Here is a 14748-nt window from a genome sequence, read left to right on the forward strand (position 1 = left end):
ACACTAAGGCAAGCAGCAACAGAAGTATGGAGACAAAGGGCTTTCCAAGGAACGGCAGGCCACAAAAGCAATGGATTCAATCCAAAGCAGAGACACTGAAATAAATATACTTCGTTATAATAAATCAGGTAACTAGCCATAAAGTCTGAGACATTAAGGCCTTTTCTTCATGTGTTCAGAAGCAAAACTATGAGGAGTCCCTCTGGTAAGAAAGAAATGGACTGACTCTATGACTCAGGGAGGAGGAAACTAGCAGCTACATCTCTGTCTCAGGGAGAGAAAGATGTTATGCACATCATGTTTGAGGAACTATAGTTCTTCATATTTGTTCTAGCTAAACAGTCATTTTTTTATTCTGTACAATTACAGCTTCAGGAAGTCTTGCATGTCCGGTTCAGAAAATAGTCATATCAGCAATTTTAGCTTGGGTTTTCAGCTTGTTCCAGGGCATGTTCCCCAAAATCCAGCTTCTTCTTAAGTCTTTTGCATAGGAGATGGTTTGTTGGGACAAGCTTCCATCACCCAGTCCCATCACCCATCGCTTCCATCGCCCAAGCCCCAAGTCATGGGCCAGGATATGCAAAAGGTTGGTTTTAAATTCTCTCTCTGAAAATGGACTCATATTCATTCTTTCAGTGACATTGCTTGTACCTTAACAAGTGCTTTTTTGTTTGTTTGCTTGCTTTTAGACAGGACTTAAACATAGCAAATGGCTTCTTGGTGGCAGAGTGGGCAGGTGGGGTGCAGGCAGCATGAACTAGTACCATGAACTAGTACCACACTGGTACCTTCAGCAAAGAAGTCAAGAAGAAAAGGCAGCAAAAATCAAGTTTCCACCTCTCGAGCAAGGGCATGCTCTGCAGGAATGGGTGGTGCTTCATTGACTTCTTCAGCAGGATGACAGCCAGTGGTAGCTCTTAGCCTGGAACCTCATATGAATTTGTTCCACCAGGTCTTGCCACACCACATTCAGCTTTTTGCTCCAGGCTGCTCACACTTGCCCCAGGCAAGTTTTACTGCAGCAATAAACAGAGTTCAGCTGAAATCACATTCAGCAAGTCATCCAAGTGTGGATGTGCCTCCATCCCAAGACTGAAATGAGACCTACACAGTTCTCATCAGTTTACTGACTTTGGGAAAATGAAGATAGTCTCCAGTTTTCATTGCCCTGTGCAGAGAGGGACCGTTGACAAATGCCAGCACTTCCAGAGAATGGCCTGAGCTCAGCTGCAAGGTAAACACTTCAGCTAAAGCAAACAGGTGTCTGTCGCGATGGGGAGTAGCTGTGGCAAAACTACACCAATTACTTTTCCCTCCCAGCTCCAACAGAAAATGGCTCCCGGTATTTCAGACAAGTCTTCCTCTTGCTCAAAGATACTGTTCTCCTGGTGCGGTTGTTAAAACTATATGCTAAGGCATGGCTATTGAATAAATGCCAAAAAGTTGCTTTAGTGAGTGATTAAAAGCCTATAACAGAGTTCGTTAGGTCAGTAGATTTGCTTTTATACATGTTTCTTATCTTCTGTAATTCCTCCTCCTTTTGGTCATAATTAGCAGGCGCATGTTAATCCTGTGCGTAACAGCTATTAATAACTTTGGGATGTACTTTTAAAGGTACCCCTACAGACCATACCCAGAATGTCTCCTGGATTAAAAAGTCCCTCTGCCACCAGTCATAAGTCACCTTCTTAGAAAACATTGTGTGTGTCTGCAGAACGTCAAAGGTGATGACCTTTGCCCATGAACTGGACTATTGCAGCAGAAATGTGTCCCAAGATAGTCTGTGATGCTGTGAAGGTGAGAGCAGCCGGCAGTGACCATCTGACCATCAGTAGATGGTAAAAGCTTATGTGACACTAAACGTGGATGACTCTGGCCCGTTAACCTGTCGTTTCCCCACGCACCTTCTCCATGGCCCTGGTAGGTATAACTGTGTCTGTAGCTGCACTGCAATAGGACACAGTTTCTGGGCAGGTGGTAGAAAATTGAGCTCTTGAAGGGAGATTCCTACTGTAGTAAAGAGCAGGATGTTGTTTTTTTAGTACTTCTTCTCTGTACATTTTCTGTTAAAACATAAAAAAAAAAAAAAAAAAAAAAGCAGTAAAAGTGGCATCTGAAGTTTTCTGGTCTAAAAGGCTCAGACTGGCAAAGAAGCTATGGCTGGTTGTCTTCCTCACTCAGGTCACACACCGACCTGTTCAGAAGGGGTTGCCCTCGGAGGGTCTGTTGCTGCAGAAGTTGGTACACGCATGTGGTGGAAGAGTTGAGTACCATCAGCAGGAGAAGACACTAAGGACATTGAATTGAGCGTCAACAGGTTGGTCGTTGCCTCACGCTCCTGCGTGGTGGTAGGTGAGATGGTGCACTCGGACCTGTGCTTTTTCATTTCTGGATGCCCAGTTTTGATGGAGAGAGATGCTGGGCACTCTGCTGAGCAATGTCATCACACACGAGTCAGAAGGAATTGAATTCATGCTTCACAAGCACCTCAAGTTTGCTTTCCCTTGCTACTGAGTGCTTGACTCTGTAGTCATCATAAAGCTCTTTCACTGTGAAGAGAATGCAAAGGTGGAAGAAAAGAAAGGAGAAAAAGAAAAACCAGGAAAATAGAAACACACAATTATGAAGAATAATAATAAAGAGCACTAGTCAGAGAAGTCAAGAGAATGGTAAAAGAAGTGGATGGGGAGAAGAGAATATGAAATGGAACTGGAAAGATCCTTGTCGTCTTTGTCCATCCTTTACCCTTCACCTAAGTCAGCAGTGAAATGGACTCGTGATATTTCAGAAAGAGGATCCTAGATGACAAAGGACAGAAGAAGGAAGTATTCGTCACTTGCAATCTGGTCCCAGGAGTGTGGGGGTCTCTCACGAAGTGCAGGAAAAGGAGGACTGACCTGCATTTCTGGGAGAATGGGAGAAGCTGTGCGGATAGTGGTGTTTGTGATGGCTTTCATCAGCTGCGACGGTGAGTAAATGCTTCAATGTATGAGAACAAAAATCAGAGTACTAAGGGGGTAGGGAAAATCTTTTGAATTATAGTGTCTTAATACTTAAAAATTGTCAAGTGTGGAAATTCTTTAGTTTCTTCTATGAAAAATAGAGCCTAAGAATTTACAAGAGTCTCCTTTGGTATCAGATACAACAAGGTGCTTTTAAGAGTGGAGCAAACAGGGCAGTGTTGGGCAAAAAGATCAGCTCCCATTCCCCAAAGCAAGGACAAAACAGGATTGTTCAGGACCCTTGGAAAGGACATGCTCTGGGGTGTTAGCTTCTGAAACAGTCACTGTGAAGCTGGAATATGCATTTTTCTAGAAATTATTAAGGCATCGCTGTTATTCTTCTAGCATGGTCCTGGGGAGAAGAAAAGCTGTAATTGTGAGACGAGGTGCAAGAACATACATGGCTCCCCTTGGTCTCTCCTGATCTGCTGAGTCTCTAGGTCCATTAGGAGAGGTGATGCTGGAATCTGCTTCGATTCATATGCCCATGAGGTATATGTGCTACTCCCAGGGCACATATGACACTGCCACCAGCAGAGGAAGGTTTTGGGAAACAGGAGAAAGGTGCTTTAACAAGTTGTATACAGAAGCACAGAATTGCTACTGACATTTAGAAAAACGGGTTGAAGTATGTTCCCCATTTCATCATAAAAAAAACAGCTTTGCAGATTTCTGGGATCTACCTCTCAAGATCTACCTCTTATTGTGAGTTAATGCAGCTGAACATAACCAGTGCCTTCCCGGGAAAGAGGGGAAAGGGGGAGCGGGATAAGGGGGGATGAGTAGAGGTGAGCCAAGTCCAGCTAAATTCAGGTAATTTGCTTACTTACCAGAGGCACTTCCCAGAAGAAGAAGATTGGGTTTGGTCCACTGTTCCCATTCCAGGTCCAGTACTTCAGAGCAGATCCCTAAAGGCTCCTGCCTTCGTGGCACTTCCATGCCACCAGGACATCTGGTGCTGGCAGGCTAGGAAGGAAGATACTCGATCATTTTTGAAAATGGGCCAGGATATAAGACTTCCCTTTTTTTTCCCGTTATCATGCTTTATAGATAACAGAAATCCCTCCGATCAGTCTTCTGATCTCTGACATAGCCCTTCAGGTTTTTGCCTGGTCCAGCTCTATTTCCCTCTGGTGGGACAACTCCACATAGTCTGAAAGACTACATCCCAATTCAAAAACTGTCACTGAGAGGAAATACTTTTTTTAAAAATGCTGTCTCAGGGATTTTTATTTTGCTGAGTTTTTTCCATTCTTTCCAATCAGCTCTCCTTTGGAGTCATCCCTGCTAATGTTGAAATTGGTCGTATACGTATATATACACACACACATGCAGCTGCTCTGCAGGGAGTCAGTGGATGTTGGCAGCTATTTCATGGCACACAGCAATGCAAAACAATATGAGAGAGGTGTTTAAACAAAATTGTGTCCAGATGAATACACTGGATAGCAAACATCCTTGACCTTGAGTGCAATAAATGCCTTCAGGGTATTTCTGAGCAGTTTTCTAAATAGCTTCCACCCTTCTTAGTTTTTCTTGGTGGGAGCCTGTGAATATAGGAAGAGGAAAAATGGAAAACCTTTAAAAACTGATACATCAAGGCATTGAGTTGGACTGGGATGTGAGATTTGAAGAATGCAGCACTGCCTGCCCTCTCAAAATCATCCAGGAAAGGAAAACCAAAGCTCTTTGTCAGAAACAAGCTTCCACTGTGCTCAGCCTCAGCAGTCCCCTCGGCTGTCCCCACGGACACAGATCCACAGATCCTCCTGGACAGGCTGTTGCATGGAAAAGTGTTTCTGCCCACACAGCTATACCGCCGGGTCCTGTGAGCACCAGGAAAGTTGCATTAAAAGATAGTGATGTTAATGAATGTAAACATGTTGCATTCAACGTTAATTGCAGTGAAGCAGTAAACTTGGCTTTTTTCATCCTTCCACCCATGTAGAAGTCAACACTGCAAGTGGTGGTGTCAGAGCATCCCGTGTCAGCGGGGGGGACGCTGGTGCTCATCATGTGCAAGTGTAAGCAGAAAGCCAAGCAGCAGAAGTAGGGTATAAAGGCTGGGGCTAGAGAGCAGGAATAAGAGGTGCTCCTTAAAGTCTTGTGAAGACCGGAGCTGTGATTCTGCCAGGGGGGGCAGGATTTGTGCCTCTCTGTGTGGAGAAGGAATTGAGAACTGGCAAGTGCCCAGAGAGAAGCAATAAAAATAGCCATGAGGTCAGAGCAACTGTCCACTTCCTTGTGCTCAGTGAAGTGGAGACAGGCCCTGGTTTAGTTGGCTGTGGTCTACAGTACATCTAAGACGTGACCGTACTCTGGCTTCCACCTCCTAGTGATTCCCATCTATCCTAAGGATGTTCTTCTCTTCTGCTGCATTCTTATTTCTTCCTTTCAATTGTCGTTCCCTGCAGCCCTCCTGGATCTGTCTGGTGTCCACCAGGTCAAGGGCACATGGATGGGATCCACCACTTTACCGTGTACCTACACACCCTCAGAAGGTTTCACACAGCAAACTCTCAGCTGGAGTTTGGAGAAAGACTACAGCACCTCCACCATCTTTCGGAGGGACGATTCTGGTGACCACATCTTGTTGTCTCGGTTCCGAGACCGGGTCAGCGTCCCAAAGAACAGCCCAGGGGATGCCTCTCTCCTAATCGAAAACCTTGAAATCCCTGACAGTGGACACTACACCTGTCAAGTCATCTGGAGGTCTAAAAATAACAGCTTGATAACAAAGCAGCTGACCACTACGGTTAAAGTTGTCAAAGGTAAATCCAGCAACAAAGCCCTGCTCTTGTGTAGCCAGTCTAATCCACACAGCACGTAGAAGAAGCAGCTGGTGGGAATAGTCTTTCACACCACACTGTCTACCCACATCCAGGCTGGGTGTTGAGGCATCCTGCTCCCTTGCTGCGTTAGCCCTTCTCCACTCATGGAGGTGTAGGGATGGGCTGGGGAAGGGGGATCAGTTAGGATACATCCCAGTCTGGATCTACTGATGGGCCACTTGAACTCGCAGTGCTTGAGATAACATCGAGATGTGGTTTCGGTTTTGTGCAGGTAGCCAGCATCTCTGTGGTTCTTGTGGCAAGTGGGACAGCAAATGGGTGTTGTACTAGCCAAATCCGCCTCCTCCCCTTCCCGCGCACCCTTGGTGTGTGCTAGAAAGAACTGGCTTTCTGCAAGAGGGACACCCACTCAACAGGGCAGGACTTGTGTCATATTGGTAGTAGCAATGGTGGCATAGATGGTGTAAACCTGGCTTTAGGCACAGGTGAACTCAGCCTAACCTGTGCAGAGCGGTGACGTGGGAGAGGTGTCCCTCTTCCTCCTGGGAAAGCACTGAAAGCCAGAGCAAGAACTGCTGTCGGGGGGAAGAACCTTCCCCACTGCAACCATGAGCACCATGACCTGGGCCTCACCTTCTTTGTCTTCCAGTTGCAGTGACCAAGCCCGTCATCAAGGCCGGCGAGCTGGGGCTGACGGTCCCCACTGGAGCCAGGACCAGCCTGACCTGTGTGGCCAGCGGGTCCCCCCCCATCAGCTACCGCTGGTTCAGGAGCTCCCCGGGACAGAAAGCCCAGCTCCTGAGCAACCAAGCTGAGCTGGTGTGGGACAGTCTGCGGTCCTCTGACGCCGGGATGTACTACTGTGAGGCGGAAAACAGGGTTGGGGCCGGGGCTGTGCAGCAGAGCGACGCTGTCGAGCTGAGGGTGAGAGGTGAGTCCCCAGCCTAGAGCTCCTCATCTCCACCGCAGAGGACATGGGAGTTTCCTCTTTCATAGCAGGGTCAGACACATAACTCTGAATATGAGTTGTGTCTTGATTGCCACCCAGAGAGGAAACCCAGAGAGGAAGAAGCATCCTCCCTGCTTCAGAGCATGCCCGATCACGGCAGGGGTCAGGAAAATGTCCCCTGTGTCTCTCTGGGACCAGGACTGTGCAGGATGAGAGCCTGGCTGCTCCCCTTGGCCTGTCTTGCTCTTACCTGGCTTGTACTGCAAACAGGGAGTGGGAGAAATGGCCTGATGACCAGTGTCTCCCACAGAGTCCCCAGTCAGTCAGCAGCCCAGCACTGGGACCAGCAGGCAGAGCAGACCCCCACCTGCCCCCCGAGGTGATGCACCCCAACCAGTGCCCACAGGTAAGTGACCTGGGCTGCAGGGGAAGGGCTGCTTTCACCCTGGTTCTCTGTCAGCGACAGAGAAGGCAAATGAGACAAATCTACCTGACATGCCTTCGGGGCTGCAGGTCCTCTTTGCAGGTGGGGTAGAAACAGTCTGCCCTGTCCCCCGGGTGCAGGTGCTCAGCAGGGTTGGAGCCCCCGGGACAAACAGCAGAGCCAGCGCTAGAGGGACCACATCCTGGGAAACCAGGGGGTTGCACAGCTTCAGCAGGAGGTCACCTGGGGCAAGAAACCTGGCTTGGGGCATCAGGGAGCCTCGAGGTGCAGCTGCCAACGGCAAACTACCCCAGACCAGCCAGGGATGCATCGTAGGAGAGAAAGTCCTGGGGAAACCTGGATGGGTCCCAGCAAGACACAACCAAAGCACTCCCTGGCCGTGCTGTAGGCAGCCACACGTGCCGGTGCCTGGAGCTGTACCACGTTGGCCAGGGCTGCCAGGGACCCGGGGGGGACACAAATACCATGCGCTGCCTGCAAGACTGCTGGTGGAATGCACAGAGGACGACACGACAGGGATAAAAATCTGGCTTGTCACCGCGAGAGTGGATCCCATGGGTGTTTTGTTTCCGTCCACCTCAGACCTCTTAGCCTGAGAGCATCAAAGTGGCGTGCTCCTCAAAACGGGGCAGGCAGCTTCAGGGCAGAAGCTACCTCCAGCCCAGGAGGGCTGTGCTGGTGAGCCCCCAGCACCGGGCAGCCGGAGGGGCTCACCGGCGAGCGGACATCGCTGCCAGCCCTGCTGCTGCTTTGCAGAGCAAACCCAGCCCTGCCAACGCTGCAGGGCAACTGCGGGAAGGGTCACAACGCATTCACCCTTGTGCGTTGGCAGATCTGCCCACAGCAGCCACGCTGGCCTCCAGGAGGGATGCCGTTTCGGAGGGGCTTCCCATCGCCACAGGTGAGCGGCGTTTTGGTGCTGGAAAACACCGGATTTGCACCGGCGAGGGTTGATGAATGCTGTCTGTAGACCGAACAGCAAACCGGGCTGCTGCGGGGAAGAAATCAAACATCGGGTTTTCTCTAGGCAGAAGTTGCCCTCCACAGGCCAGTCGGAGTGTGTTTATTGCCTGCAGTTGGCGTTTCTGGCTGAAAGGGGCTGAAAATGCCAACCTCAGCCCCGGCCTTCGCAGTCCGGGAAATGGGCACAAACTTGGACACAGGAAGTTCCATCTAAACATGAGGAGGAACTTCTTTACTTTGAGGGTGGCAGAGCCCCGGAACGGGCTGCCCAGGGAGGTGGTGGAGTCTCCATCTCTGGAGACATTCCAAACCCGCCTGGACACGTTCCTGTGCGACCTGCTCTGGGTGGACCTGCTTTGGCAGGGGGTTGGACTAGATGATCTCCAGAGGTCCCTTCCAACCCCACGCCATTCTGTGATTCTGTGATTTTGTTTGGTCGGGGTCTGGCTGCAGCTGCGGGTTTTACTCGCATTAAAAGCACTTGAAAAGCGCATTTTCAGGGCGCTTCCCCCCCCCCCCCCCCAAAAAGCCCCGTGGCTCTGCTGAGGGTGGGCGGGTGCGGGGAAGGGGGGGTCGGCTGGGCTCTCCCCGCCCGCCGCTGTCACAGCTTTGCCGTCCCCGCCCGCAGGTTCCCCGCCGGCCGCGTATCCTCCGCACCTCTATGCGTTGGCGGCCGCGCTGGGCGGTGCCGTGCTGGGAGCGCTGGCGGCCGCGCTGCTGTGGCGGCGGCTGCGGAAGAAGGAGGGTGAGCGGCGGGGGATGTGCGGGGATAGGGACAGGGACGGGGACGGGGGCGAGGACCGGGACGCGACGTGGGGGGGGCGATAGAGGGCAGCCCTAGTCCGAGGGGACGGGGCGGGAGGTGTCCAGACACCCCTGTCCCCCATCCCCATCATCCCCATCATCATCATCATCCCTATCACTCCCATCCCCATCACTCCCATCCCCATCACCCCCACCACTCCCATTCCCCCTCCATCACTCCATCATCATCATCCCCCAGCCTCAGCCCCAGCCCCATCTGGTCCCTTCTAGGGAGGAGCAGGGTGGGAGGGTTATTCCTGAAAGTGGGAATACCTGGGAGCAGCTGGGTTTTTTTTTTTCTGTGGCACATTAATCATAAAATATGATGATGCACATCTTTGATTCTTCTTTGTTTTGTTTGTTGTATTTTTTTTTCCAGACCCCCTCTATGAAGTTGCTTTGTGAGTACAATTTTTCACCTGGGACACTAAGAAGACTTTAAGGACATCACACTCATGTCTGTTTCCAAAAAGCTTCTTTGCTCAGTGAAAAGCCCAAGATTTCTTTGACTTGCAGGGGGAGGATCTGACTACCTTTGACAGTCCATTTCGTTAGCAGCATGACAAAATTAACACTTTAGTGCAGGATGTTGCAAGAGTCTGTTCTTTAATATGTTAGAATGAGATAAAGATACTCTGGGTCCTTCACTCTGCCTTGCAGATGGGGAAACTGTTCTCTGTAGTAAATTCCTACCATTATTTCACAAAGCAAAGAACAGGAATCCTCAGCTCTCCCCTCAAGATAAGTGCCTTCTATACATGCCTTTCTCTTTAGGAAACATGTCCTAGTGCTTATCCGAGTCTTATTTTGTGCAATTCCTATTCCTATCACTAGATTAATATAAATTCTGCTGTTCCATAGATTATGTGGTAGATCTTGTCTTTGACTAAGATGTAAATCAAATTACTTCTGATTTAGTCGTTCTTCTTATGATGTCTCTCTGTTGTTTCAGCCATAGCACAGCAGATGTCACGAGGTTGGAGACTGATGTGGAAGACCCTGATAAGTGTCTACAGAAGAAGACACATTCTAAGACTGAAACGTCTGATGACACTTTCACCCTGAAAGACAATGGCCATAACAGCATATGCATCAGGAAAAATCCTGAGTATGAGAACCTTATGAATGCAATGGAATTGGAATTTGAAACAGAAAAAAATTACTAGAGTATCAGCTTTTCCACATGAGCAGCCGTGCAGGGCTGCAGAGAGTAAGTGGTAAACTTTACTAAAGGAAAGGAACCTCTCCTTCCTGTCTGCCTTCTGCTCTGATCAATATACCAGTTTCGCTGCTTTCTTTATCCCAGGGGAACTGTTTAACCTTCTTGGGCTTTGACAAATGAGGGCCTGCCAACTGGGGCAGAAACCCTCAGCTAAGTGGTTATCCACCTACTTTTATAGAATGAATAATTTCTAAGCAGCCTGAAGGACCAAGGTGAGGAAGAAAAGATCTGAAGGAGTGGAAACACAGATGTCTTTAGCCTGAAAAATCATGGTGTAGCTGGGTGCAACGCTGGTATCCAGTAACAACGGCAAGGTGTACTCTTAAATGCATGTTCCCCTGTTAGGACATCCCAGAATGCAAGGAACCAGAGTTTGTGCTGGAAAGGGATGTCCTCTGGCTTTTACAGCTCAGTGACTTCTGGTTGTACATCCTGCTTGTCCTTGAGTCTTTTTTGTTAGAGCATGGTAAAGGGACCACAGAGGGGGACTGATGGCCCAGGAACGTCATTTTTGCTCTCAGACTGGAACTCATTGAGAGAGGAAGAGGGAATGTCCCCATAGGTGTCCCCCAATGATGGTTGGACTAGATGATCTTAAAGGTCCCTTCCTACCTAGACAATTCTATGATTCTGGGTGATGAGACTCCTAACTGCCACTCCCTGTTTTTCTCCTGGAAAAGCAGAATTTGTGTTGAAGGATTTTATTTTTACAGTGTGGGGGCCAGAGGCATAAAAAAATTGAGATAAATTTGAGGCATTTGGAATAACAATTGAGCAAGGGATCTCCCTGGACACAACAGACTGACACTGATTCACTCTGTGGGACACGAGTCAATCCGCCTGATTACAACAGAGATATTAATGCTGACCTGTGCTACGGGGATGCTGTGAGTGCTTATGTTTGTAAAATGCCTTGAAAAATGCTTGCTTGGTGCAATGTATTTTCTTTCCCAGGGCAAATACAAAAGGCTTCAAAGGATTTTGTTGCATGTGAATTCTGACTTCCTTGGTATTTCACTATCCAGCGCCGTCATTTTTCTGTTCACTGCTAATTTATGCTTTTTCTCAGTCTTCTGATTTAATTCTGCAGAACAGGCAGGGGTACAGTCATGGCCACGGTTTGTCTTGGACTTTTGACTTGAGTTTGCCTTTTAAAGAGGAGAGGGCAGGAGGAGACACAAAATCAGCCCCAACCAGACTCCTGGCATGGCTACACCTCACCACAGCCCCAAGAGCTTGTTGTGAGGGTCCTGGTGCTGCCTCCACACACCAAGTCACAAACCTGCAGCCGCCTACTCCTGCAGTGGGAGCACAGTAAGACACAGCGCTCCAAGCAGTGACGACGTCAGGCTGAGGCCTGGAAATGATGGAAAAACTCTCATTTCAGTGAGCTGGTTGGAAGCATCACTGCTTGAGCTGGGCATGTTTAGGGCTGAAGGTTTGCCAGAAGCAATGGGGGGGTGCTTTACAGACATGGGGGGCGAGAAATGGGGTCCATCTCCATTAGTGGCACTGGAGATCCTGTGGCAAAGAAAGGCACTTGCGCAGCTGCAGCATGTCAGGGCTCAGAGAGAGACACCAACTCCCAGGGACGATGCCTGAAGCTGAGGGAGCCTTCTGTAAGGCAGGAGAAGTGAGGAAGCACTGCAGATGTGCGCTCAAGAGATTGGGGAGGGAATGGGGGGGGGGGGCATTTTTTTCCTTCTCTTCTGGTGTTTGCAGGCTTTGGAGCTGTTTGGCCAGTGTGTCTTCTAGATCAGCCACACTTCTGCTGCTGACTGCTCTAAAATCACAAGATCACCTTTAAAAATAGAAGCCCACATGCCCTGCATTAAGTTCAAGACTCTTCTTGGAATGTGCATTTTGGGTTCTCTTTTTTGCCAAGTGGTTCCTGAGCTACAAGGCTATACTTTGCATTTCCAAAGTCTTCCTCTCAAGCAGGAGGGCTGACGTGTACGGTCCGTGATGCAAAACCCACCACTTTCATTAACCCTGGATTTTGTGCAGTCCTAAAGAGAAGTCCCCAGACTGAGCCCTGTGCTAACGGGGTGCAGGCTTTGCTGTGTGTCCTGGTTTCAGGTAAAACAGAACTAATTTTCTGTTCAGTAATTTTACTTATTTAGCTGGGCCTCTTCTAACTAACCAAACTCTGATATTAACAGCATATCGTTCAGAAACTGTTCAGTGTGCAGTCTGTCACTGCTGCTCAAACCCAATCCAGGCCATTCCTGGATCTCTGGCAAAAATAAATAAATCAGAATTTCACTGAATTTCACTGAATTTTTAGAGTTGGAAGGGACCATAAAGATCATCTAGTCCAACTTCCCTGCCGAAGCAGGATTGCCCAGAGCGTGTCAGAGCATGTTACTCAGGACTGCATCCAGGCGGGTCTTGAAAATCTCCAAAGAAGGGGACTCCACAACCTCCCTGGGCAGCCTGTTCCAGGGCTCTGTCACCCTCACCGGAAAGAAGTTTCTTCTCATATTTGAGTGGAACCTCCTATGTTCCAGCTTGTGCCCGTTGCCCCTCGTCCTCTCACTGGCAACCACTGAAAAGAGTCTGGCTCCCTTCTCCTTCAACGCACCCTTCAGATACTTATAAGCATTGATAAGGTCTCCCCTCAGAAGAAAAGTTTTTCAGAAGAAAAGTTCCTTTTTGCAAAAGCAGCAAGGCTGCGTGCCGAGCTGTTCCTGCCTCCAGCTGAAGTGTGTTTCCTGCAATACGCTCAGTTACTCAACAGCCTGCTTTGCTTCCTCATTGTTAACGGTTTGCCTCTTACATGTACTGGTGGTGCTGGGGTGCTGCTGTGCTGTGCTCTGCCCTCCCTGTCTGTCGGAGACCTCCAGGCAGCGTCCCTCTGTCCTCCAGGCTTGGCAAGCAGACCAGGGGCAGGAAGAGAGGATGCCACCTGGCTTTAGCAAAGCAGATTTGCAGGGGGAGTTATTGGCTTTGATTAAATCAACCAGTGCAGCTGGGAGAGCACGGGGAAGCAGATAAGTTCTGGGTCATGCAAGCCCTCCTTCTTGGCTCTGACTTGGACCCGCATGGCTTTTGCCTCTGCTGCCATGGATCTTCCCTTCCCAGGTCAGCAGCCTAATAGCAGGTTCACCAAGCTTTTCATGGCCTGAGCGCTGGGAAGAAGAGCCTCACTTTTACCTTTAATGCCCTGAATTACAATGACAGTTCTTCTTCGGGACATGAGGCGGTTATCAGGTAAGATCAGAGAGAAAAGTCTCCTGCCTGTATCATGGAGGTTTTATAAGCACAGCAAAGGGCAGGCGGGGGCAGTTGTGTTGCAGTGTAAGGCTCCTGTGCTTCCCAGGGGAGGCAGGGGCTTGTCCTTGCCAGGGTTATGGCAGTGCCAGGACCCACTCCAAGCACTGGTCTGTTAGCCCTCAGGCCTGGCCATTTCCTCCCATCCCAGCTGGAGAGGAGAGGAGCTGTGCCCTGACCAAGGGCAAGAAGCGTGGAAACCATTAGAAATGTGTGTGAGGGTCTCTCTCGTGCTTTGCACCTGGGGTGAGGTACTTCACCCCACCCAGCAGTGTCTTTGCTGTAGGTAGGACATACACTCCCTGAAGCTGGCCTTGGAGACACCAGGCTGGGGCTGGAGGAAGCTGCTGGTGTCAGTGGTCTCAGAGGTGGTGCCAAACTAAAGAAATGAGGGGTATGGGGAGCCGCGGCCATACTTACGCAGGGCAGAAATCTGTGATGCGAGGTTGTTGCCATGTGGAAAAAGGGAACTGAAAACCCCTCAGCTTCCCCTTCCTCACCTCGGCAGATTCCGGACCAAAACACAGCTCTTTTATTCCCCAAGTGCCATCCTCATTAATTTTCAATTAGCCTAGTGTTTTATGCAAGATTTGCTGCCATTGGAGCTCCCAGCTCCAACTTCCCTCATTGACTATGAAACACCATGATTTTTCCAACTTTTTATTCCTCCCAGCACTGATGGGCTCTGGGGAGGTCCGGGCAACTTCCTCAGAAGACCTGAAGCCTGGGAGAAGCTGGAGAGGAAGAAGACAACAGGATTCTAGACAGGGGTAGCAGATATTCCAGCTGGAGCAGACTCTACATACCTCACGTTGGCACTGCCTCTAGTAGGGCAGCAAAACGACTTTGGTCACAAGCAGTAGAACAGTGGAAAGACAAAAAGCCTCTCTCCAGTGCCGAGTTGCTGTTTCTCCCTATGCAGCAAGTGTGTAATTATTTTTTTTATTTATATTTTTGGCATGTTTGGTAGTAAAACCTGTTGGAAACAGGTCATTTTTCTTCTGACAGTCATGGAGGGCTTTGCTGTGTTGTATGGCTGTCAAACAAAAGAACTTCTCCTTTCCTTGCGCTGGTCACTCACCCAGTGACGTGACTCATCCCCTCCCTGAGCACCAGATCGGCTCCAGCACAGAAGGGAAACCTCAGCTTCCGCTCCGAAACTACACCACCTCCAAAAAACGCGCTATTTCTAGTGGCCGGCAGAGCGTCATGAGACTTGCAGCTCCCCTGGCTTCAGAGCAACTGAAGTGTGTGTACAAGGGAGAGGGCCTTTTGTTGGCTTTGACACTTGCCGGGTT

General features: G+C 49.5%; 1 protein-coding gene across 1 annotated transcript; it reads left to right on the plus strand.

The window, feature by feature from the left end:
• The first annotated feature begins 1835 nt into the window (after positions 1 to 1835).
• Positions 1836 to 10121, plus strand: LOC141464533 (uncharacterized). Its single transcript, XM_074147498.1, is given in 11 exon segments — positions 1836 to 1920; positions 2281 to 2317; positions 2789 to 2821; positions 2823 to 2968; positions 5417 to 5773; positions 6444 to 6725; positions 7054 to 7149; positions 8021 to 8089; positions 8780 to 8896; positions 9335 to 9356; positions 9908 to 10121. Coding segments are annotated over 11 exon segments (1458 nt in total).
• Positions 10122 to 14748: the final 4627 nt, after the last annotated feature.

The sequence above is a fragment of the Numenius arquata genome, chromosome 5 (assembly GCF_964106895.1).
Source record: "Numenius arquata chromosome 5, bNumArq3.hap1.1, whole genome shotgun sequence".
In the NCBI taxonomy this organism is placed as follows: Eukaryota; Metazoa; Chordata; class Aves; order Charadriiformes; family Scolopacidae; genus Numenius; species Numenius arquata.